The following is an 8,525-nucleotide window of genomic DNA, read 5'->3' on the forward strand; positions in this document are numbered from 1 at the left end:
CCCCTTCAATTTCGCATACACTCACTTCGTGTGATAGAAGTGGTGACTCGTCAAAAATCAATAAAACTTTAACATTACGAAAGAAAAACTGATTTCGAAAGTGTGTCGTGTCGTCAAAAGCCCCTTTAACTGGCAGCAACGCCACCTTTAACTCCGATTCATAGTAGAAAACATCTGACGCCGAACGATACAGGAAGAACTGGGCTGCAAAATTGAAGTTGGTTAGAGCCAATGGAAATGTCACTTTTTGTACATTAAGCCCGCCTTTGTACGAAATGAGCCAATGGGCGCTCAGTATGGGAACTTCCGCCCCATAGACAGAGCATGTTCCATTGTAGGATCTCCTCGAAAGAGTGCCGTAATCGTTAGAGGTGCACGTCGTTAAATGTGTAATTTAGTCAAAGTTGGTTAGAAAGCTGTAGCCGCCAGTGTTTTTATAGCTCGGAGTTACAGATAGGTTGTTGTCGTACGCGCAGAAGCGACGGCTGGTTACAGGGACGAACTGCGGCGGTCTCACCGAAGGAATTCCTGCATCAGCGGCAGCTCATCCACCTTGCTGCACCGCTAGCACAGGAGCTAGCCAGTGTAAGCAGAGACTGACGGCGCCAGTCTGCCGGAGATATATACGAATATGTCTTCAACCTATGGCAGCGATCGTGTTTTTAAATAACTTGCAAGTCGGCATCAAAACATCAGGGGCTGTTAAATTTACATTGTAGCCACTTAGCCAAGGTAGCTCGCTAGCTAACGTTGCCAGAATTGTCTTTCATAAAAGGGCAACGGGTGAACAGGAGACTAAGTGTCCCACCTGACGCTGTTTGTTTTTTGTTGGCGCTCCTTTTTTTAATTGTTGAGGTTAAAGCAGGCACATCGTCACAAGTACAGAATGAATGGGTTCAGCACAGAGGAAGATAGCCACGACGGACCGCCTGCTCCGCCGTTTTACGGTCAGAGCTGCTGCCTGATCGAGGACGGAGAACGCTGCGGCCGGTCTGCTGGAAACGCCTCCTTCAGCAAGAGAATCCAGAAGAGCATATCACAGAAGAAGCTCAAACTGGACATCGACAAGAGTGTAAGACAAAGCATGTTATTGCGTATTTTAAAGTCTTGAACAGAGTGCGGGGGTGGCTGAAAGTTAGTGGAATCTGAACAGCTGTCAGCTAATGCTAGTTAGCCGGTTAGCGTCAGTTATTGTGACCAAAGAGCTTTCCGGTACTGCTGGAGGTAAAGTTAGCAGACTGTGGTGGTCCTGCTTGCTGAGAGATTTAGCTGTCATGCTAACGTTAGCTGTGGTCGTTACTTGAGCGTCGTGTGGGATAGCAGTGTCCCGAACTCAGAGCTTTCTGTCGTCGCAACAGTTTTCTCCAACACGCCCCCGCCGCTGCTCATAAAATGGCTGTTGCCAGGGAAGCTTAACGAGTTGCTAAATGTCAGTCCAGTTATAGCAACAGTCGAGTTTTAATGCCGGCTGTCGACAATTGTTAAAGTTAAACTCCACACCGCATCGCTACCGTGTGTCTGCTGAAGAGCTTTGCAGCGACTTGGCTTCTTTTATGGCAGTTATTTAATGGCACGCGCTGTCTGATACGCATTTATTACAGCTGATTGTGCCAGCAGTTATCACGTGGTCTGTGTGAGCCCACAGTGAGAGAGACACTTGTTGAGACGTGAAGCAGAGACTTTTCTTAGAAGTTCTCTTTTCATATTTTGCTTATATTTAGCAACAGACAGCACTTTACTCGGAGTGAGCAGACATTATAGGAAGATACTTTATTGGAATTATTGGGAAATTGTTGTTACAGCACCAGGATAATCAATAAAAATTGTAGGGTCCATGTTAAAGTAAAAATGCCTCAGGCCATAGTGAGGGCCTCATACTTTGAGACAGCAACTGTTCCCAGCCCCAGTTTTGTCAATTTTTTGCACAAAGATGTCTGGGAATAAGACCACTGAAACTCAATATTGTTGGGGCTGACAGGCTGCCTTGTAGTTCCACAAACACTGCTTTTGTTTACTGTGTCTGGGAACAAAAACAAAAGCATTCATTAGCCCAGAGCCACATTTTTAAACAAAACAAAAAAGGGTTATCTAACCGAGTGACAAAACGGAGAAAATCAGCAGATTGGCACATTTGAAGAGAACGCAGTCAAGCTTTTGAGTATGCCCCACTTTAAAAGCTGGAGAAAGTTTTATCAGTTATTAACAAAAACAGCAAATCTGGATCAAAGCGAAATTCCAGTAATAACAATGGCAAACTCATTTGTTTTCATTACAGAAATGAGATTGTGTATATTCTTCCTTTTAGTCAGATTCCCTCACGCTTTGAGAAACACTTTGGTTCAAACAGTTGGCGAATGAGCAGCTCATGAATAGTGTTCGCATTACAGCAGCTGCTGAATAACACAAACATATGGCAGGTTTACATAGCATCCTTGTGTGATCTGCTGTGCAGTTTGTCCACAACACTGAAAAAGATTAAGAAGAACCTACGGGCCCCAGTTTTGCCCCGTTATGCACAGCAGTGTCATATCCACGAGTGTACAGGTGTCTGTTGTTGCTGCATTAAGCCACTCTGCATTCTTTGCTCCTCATTGTGTCCACTCTCGTTTGTGTCCTGTGTGTTTCCTACAAAGTGGTGGCCGTGGGCATGTTGGTGATTTGTTACACCCACGTGTCAGCTCAGGGAATGAGCTTCTATTCATTTGTGTTTGTGTGTTAACTCTCCTAGTTTATTCATGACATGCAGGGACTCGAGTGACACGTCACACAGTGAAAGTGTGGCCTTGAGGAGTTACGTGCTTATGATCACACAGAGATACAGGGATTGTTGCATTAGAGGCTTTCAGCTGAGACAACACATGGAAGACGAGCAGAGCGTGGAGTCACAGTTTCAGTGTGGAGGTCTTTAATGAGACACTTCCTGTTTTGAGTGACACATTTTGGATGATTTCTGCGTGGCTGCAAACAAGAGGCTTAAAGTAGAACAGCGCAAACAGAAGTGTTGTTTTGGTTGACATTAAAGCAGAAGCTTGAGAATGATTTTGAAAAACTGTATTAAACAATCTGGAAATGACCAGTGAGACTGGTGAACCTAAAGCTTTGCATTAATGGAATTCTCCCATCTTTTCCCACAGGTGCGACATCTCTACATCTGTGACTTTCACAAGAATTTCATTCAGAGTGTTCGCAACAAGAGGAAGAGGAAGACCAGCGATGATGGAGGGGAATCCCCAGATCATGATGTGGAGGTGCCCGAGGTAACAGGGAGTGAAACGTTAATCATTATAATGATGCTGAAGCTCTGTTGTCCAAGTATTCAAGTTTCTTTCCTTGCTTTCGATGTTTTCCACGTACCTCATGTTAAAAACTTGGCTTGTTTTGTTTCTCTAAGCAGTCCATGGTGAACTTTGAGGAATGCTTTGGATGACTTCCCTGCACTAGTTTTAGTTTCACTTTCTTTACTGACTTTGCAGAACTGATGTATACGTCGTAAACATTCTAAGCTTGATTTAAAAAAAAAAACAAACCCTCAGTTATAATTTATCCACATCAACATTCGTCTCCAGAAGAACTCTGGTTTATCCAGATGTTGCTTTGCATACTTTATGAACATTGCCCTCTGTGTTTGCAGCAATTCTTCCTGCTTTGCAAGCAGGCAGCCCTTTAATATTGTTTATAAACTCCCAGTTTTTTAGGCATCAGTTAGAGAGTGGAAGGGATTGGCAGGAGTATGCTAGCTCCCCTGAGCCTCTGTTTGTCTCTCAAACCAAAGATTGCCATCTAAGGTGAATGTGTTAATCACTCACATAAGACTGGATGGTGTGACTACAAATTAGTATCACTGTTTTCATTAAGATTCAAGTGGCTTTGTGTATGTCACTATATTGTTTACAATGTGTTACTTTTTGTCAGAAGCACATACAATATATAGTAACTTTTTAAAGTTATAATTGAAAAAAGAAACACTTCTGTTAAGCAAAATTAAATGCTTACATATGGCTCGTTAATGTTTGTGCAGCAGTTTTAAAGTGAACCTTTAAACAAACGTTATTTCTCTCTGGGTAAAAACACCTAAGTCTTTTTCTTTGCCTCACCTGATTCCATGTCACTGTGTGGGTGGAGCTTTCTTGGTGTGGATGGGTAATATTTATCCTGTATTAACTTTTGGGTTGTGTAATGAGAGCTGTGGGTTCACAGTTAGTCCCCTCTCATTGTGCTCAGCAGCACTCCTCGTGGCCTGTAATGATACATTTAAACTGCTTGAAACCCCACAGTGGATGTTTCTCTGTTCCCCAGTGCAGCCATATTTGAGAAGGCAGCACTAAGCTCAGACCACGTTTGGATTGCCACAATTTCCTTCTTTAAGAAAAATAAATCTGTTCTGGATTTACTTGTTTTCATGTATTTTCATGCTGCATTGACCCACTTTCTCTCTGTGCATCATTAAAGTTTCAGCTCCTTTAAAAGCTGAAAAAGAGGCAGAAGCCACTGGGAGCCTTGCATAAACCATGGAAAGCAGGATTAAAAACAAAACAAAAAGCTCATCACTTTGAACCCACTCACTGAGTCCCTGCTTCTCTTGGTGATTTCAGGTGGACCTTTTCCAGCTGCAAGTGAACACGTTGAGACGCTACAAGCGACACTACAAGCTCCAGACCAGGCCCGGCCTCAACAAGGCCCAGCTGGCAGAGGTAACAGCAGAACTGCTGCTTTTCATTTAGGGTGTTGTGTACCCTAACTCATTTCATCAGGGAGACTACCGTGAGAGTGGATTTGGGTTTTTTAATCCAGTACATCTCACTAATTTTTCTTTTTTTTATCTTTTCTTTGGGAATGTTGATCACTGAGCTGCTCTCATTAGTGTATGCTGCTGTGATATAGGAAGTGTTGGCGCTCCCATTCAGCTGTAATGGCAAACTGTTAGACTGATTTCCCAAATCGACAGGTGGACTCGGTGCAGCCAGCTCCGCCCTCGTCCTTATAATTACCTTCTGTGCTTTGCGCTCCCGGTCATCCTGAGATGGGGTCAGCTGGGGTCGCATGTGGTGTTGTGCTAACAGTGGGAATGAATGAAATCAAACTGGGCTGTAAGTTGGATGTTTCCCCAGGCTTTTAGTCACATTCAAACCCTCCTATTAATGAGCCTACCACATCATTAATAAAACACCAGTCAACAGCCCCACAACCAGTTACAGCTGTCCTGTGTTCAGCCGTGTTCAGGAGAACCATAGCAATGTGAGAGGCTGTGCAGAGGATGTTTGGCTCTGTAAAAGTCGAGGTAAAGAACACAAATGGCTATTTTTCAGGGTTTAGTTTAGGCCCGGTGCTTTTGGTGATCAACACTTTCAGTGCAGACACCGCTAGGACTATTTCCAGTAATTATAAATTCACTGGAGCCAGCTTTGTACTGTAGTGTTGTTTTCACTCTGTAAAATGTTTTTGTTCCCTGAGCTATAAATTCAACTCCATTTGCTTTTGATTGATGCATCACTTGGCCCTCTGTGCAAATGAATAACCAAGAAGAGGTTAAAAGCACCAACTCTTCTTAAAGCAAGGATTGTAGGTGTCCAGAGGGCACCTACAATGTTTGTAAGAGGTGTGTTTACATAGTTTTAAACAACTTATTAGTCAAAGCTGATTAAGAGGAATCACGGGGTTGCTTTTTAAAGAAGTATGAAAGTCGCTCTCATTTTTTGGACAACAATGGAGCATTTCTCAAATAATAACTCATTATCATGTGACTGACTCATATAAACATCATATCAGAGGAGGGGCCAACTTAGAAGTGATCAACTTTTAAAGTTTCTCCAAATCTGGCTCTAGGGAAACCAGTGCGAGATATGGAAAAGTTTAATTTTTCACAATTGCAGAAAAATGAGAAACCGTGTCGCCATGTTCTCATTTACAAATATCACAAATTAATCTGGATCCAGATTTCTTTCTGGGGATTTAATTTAATGGTGTGAAGGAAGATTTCAGCAGTCAGGTATGCAGTCTCAGTCTTTTCGCTTACCAACCCTGAAACAAACGATGTATATCGCTTTTCTTTTAACCGCTTCCCTCTTTCTCTCCCTTCTGCAGACGGTGAGCCGTCACTTCCGGAATATTCCAGTGAACGAGAAGGAGACGCTGACCTACTTTATTTACATGGTGAAGAGCAGCAAGAGCCGCTTGGACCAGAAAGGGGACGGTGGCAAACCCCTGGACTAAACTTCCCCCACAACAATCACAGCGGCAGCTACAACCACAACAACAACAACAACTGTAGCTACAGACAAAACCTGGACTTCAGTAACGACTCCTCTGCACCCTCCTGCTCCCCTCTGAGAACAGGACACGAACTGCTGTTGTCCTTAAAGGACTCAAAACAGAAATCCAGGGTGAGATGAGTTCATTTTGGCTTTTTGGCCCTCTTCACAGAAATCCAGTCTCTCCCTTTTGACTTGGCCCTCTCCAAGGTATTCCCTGATTTACGAAAGCCAGGACCATAAAGACTGCTGATTACAAGGACTCACTCTGCAGAGTTTTATGTCGTCATACTGTAACACAACTGTGTCTATATGTACAAAAGAACAGCGTCCGACTCAAGCGACTCAGCTGAATGCAGTATCCTGCCTTAAGAGTCAAAAAAATAACAAAACAACTTTTGGTAATTTTGGTTTTCTTTGCCAAGTTGACTGTTAAACACGCTCACAGTGAGGAATGCTTGTGCCAAACGGGACTGCGAGATGGAGCTGAATGATGCGATGATAAGTGGGATTTTTCCCTCTTTCTTCATACGTGACTGTTGGAAAAGAAATGCCACCCTGGTCTAAAGTCACATCCAGAACATTAAGGCTCAGGTTCACTCTTTAAAAGCTGCAAATGGTGAAGATAATGATTATAAATGTTGTGTAAAACATTAAAGGAAGAAGAACCGAGTAAGGATGTGATACGTTGTGACTCAGTCTTCTATTTGTTAGTGGTTTCTTTTTTTTCTTTTTCTTTTGAACCTGTGAACATACACATGCTGATTTCTTTATTTCTGTAACCCAGTTTAAGTTTAAGTAAGCTTTAGTTCAGCCTTAATTCCACAAGTTGTTCAAAGGTTGTGTCTGGTTGCATATATCATTTCTATTTTCTTTTTTTCCTTCCACATTAAGTGAAAGCTGTTTCGCATGAATGGTCGGGCTGTATTGTGCTGCCATCCGACGGTGTTTACAGCGGATAAAATCTCTGCTCTTAATTTCATTCCTCCAAAGTGGGCTGACAGGTTAGCCTGGTGAAAGTGGGAGAAAAAAATTAATGTTCTTCTTTTATTCACAATTTCGAATATGTGTTACATGTGAATGCCCTTCTTCCGTATCAGCGGGTGAGATTTAAAAAACTTAAAACAAACCTTTTCATAGTGGTGAACCTGCTGCTGCTTCAGTCCAGCACGATTCATTTGGCAGTAAAACGGCATCAAACAGCAACATGTTTTTTCTCTGTATAGACTCAGTTATTTACATTTAAAGCAGAAGAAATAATACGTTTGGCTTTTTGTTTATTTTTTTAACTTTTGTTCAGTTCCTTTTTTTTCCCTTCTGTTTTTTTTTTTTTAAGCTGCCTGAAGTGATGGGAAATGAGTGGGAGCTGTTGGGTTGCTAGCCACCGTTAACCACCTGTTGATGTGTTTAAAAACACTTAATGTGATAAAGCAAACGCGCTGCTGACGACCTATAAGTTTATTTAAAAAATTTTAAAGCACTGCTGCAACCTCCAGGTGACGGACATCTTTGCTGTTTTACAGACACATCCTCTTTGTCTTTTATGGTGGCGGAGGCACGGATCGTACGTGCACTTTGGATAATTGTGCGCACGATTTGTGTCAGATTTGTCCTTTTCTCTCCATCGCTCTCTTTTTTTAAGTGTCGCATTTTAAATTTTGCTTGTAGGTTTGTTAGTGTCATGTAGGTAACATCCATCTTTATTAATGTGTAGGTCATGCCACGTTAACCTAATTGTTGTATTAGGAAAAAGAAACATATTTAAGTATGACTGCTTGTTGCTCCTATTAATATAAATAAATGTATTGTACAGGAAGAAGAAAAAGCCTCATCTCTGCTCTTTTAACATGTTGTGACCAGAGGTCAATAACACCAGACTAATTATACAATAGAACCAGCGATGTGCTTTAAGTGTTTTCTATGTAAAGATTATACTTTGTACTCCATGCCACTTATTTTAAAAAGTACAATCTAGAAATACCTTATGCTCTGTCACTAAAGATGAAGCAGAACATGTAAGTAATGCATCGCTGGACAGCTGAAGATAATATTTTTAAATAAAGTTATATACACATTATGCTTCAGTGGTTTAATGTATGATCCTATATGATAAGTTCTTATAGTACTTTAGCATCAAAGTATTTTAAGTTTATTAGGACTGATGTTTAAACTGTATTGGAGCTCTTCATTTAATGCTTTCTAACAAATTGGCACTGTATTTTTATTTTTTATTTTTTTAAACGAAATGCACTGGAGATTCAGAGGCCTTGACTTTGT

The 8,525-nt window shown here is 41.6% G+C and overlaps 1 protein-coding gene across 2 annotated transcripts; it reads left to right on the top strand.

Moving 5' to 3' along the window:
* Positions 1 to 296: 296 nt before the first annotated feature.
* Positions 297 to 8,325, top strand: sap30l (sap30-like). Of its 2 annotated transcripts, XM_005915974.3 has the most exons (5): positions 297 to 732; positions 856 to 1,072; positions 3,135 to 3,257; positions 4,593 to 4,691; positions 6,082 to 8,325. In XM_005915974.3, exons 2-5 carry the CDS (start codon positions 887 to 889, stop codon positions 6,208 to 6,210), a joined length of 537 nt encoding a protein of 178 aa, XP_005916036.1. In that variant the 5' UTR covers positions 297 to 732; positions 856 to 886; the 3' UTR covers positions 6,211 to 8,325. The 2 variants fall into 2 exon arrangements, with proteins under 2 accessions (XP_005916036.1, XP_005916035.1); XM_005915973.3 differs by having other exon boundaries at positions 298 to 1,072.
* The last annotated feature ends 200 nt before the right edge of the window (positions 8,326 to 8,525 follow it).

This window comes from Haplochromis burtoni, unplaced genomic scaffold (genome assembly GCF_018398535.1).
Source record: "Haplochromis burtoni strain Fernald_Lab_line unplaced genomic scaffold, NCSU_Asbu1 Contig_17, whole genome shotgun sequence".
In the NCBI taxonomy this organism is placed as follows: domain Eukaryota; kingdom Metazoa; phylum Chordata; class Actinopteri; order Cichliformes; family Cichlidae; genus Haplochromis; species Haplochromis burtoni.

What these genes read in the sequence shown, in the direction of transcription:
- sap30l (XM_005915974.3), top strand. Translation starts at nt 887, where the DNA reads ATGAATGGGTTCAGCACAGAGGAAGATAGCCACGACGGACCGCCTGCT. An exon ending in ATGATGTGGAGGTGCCCGAG is followed by an intron (nt 3,258 to 4,592) that starts GTAACAGGGAGT and finishes TGGTGATTTCAG; the next exon opens with GTGGACCTTTTCCAGCTGCA. An exon ending in ACAAGGCCCAGCTGGCAGAG is followed by an intron (nt 4,692 to 6,081) that starts GTAACAGCAGAA and finishes TCCCTTCTGCAG; the next exon opens with ACGGTGAGCCGTCACTTCCG.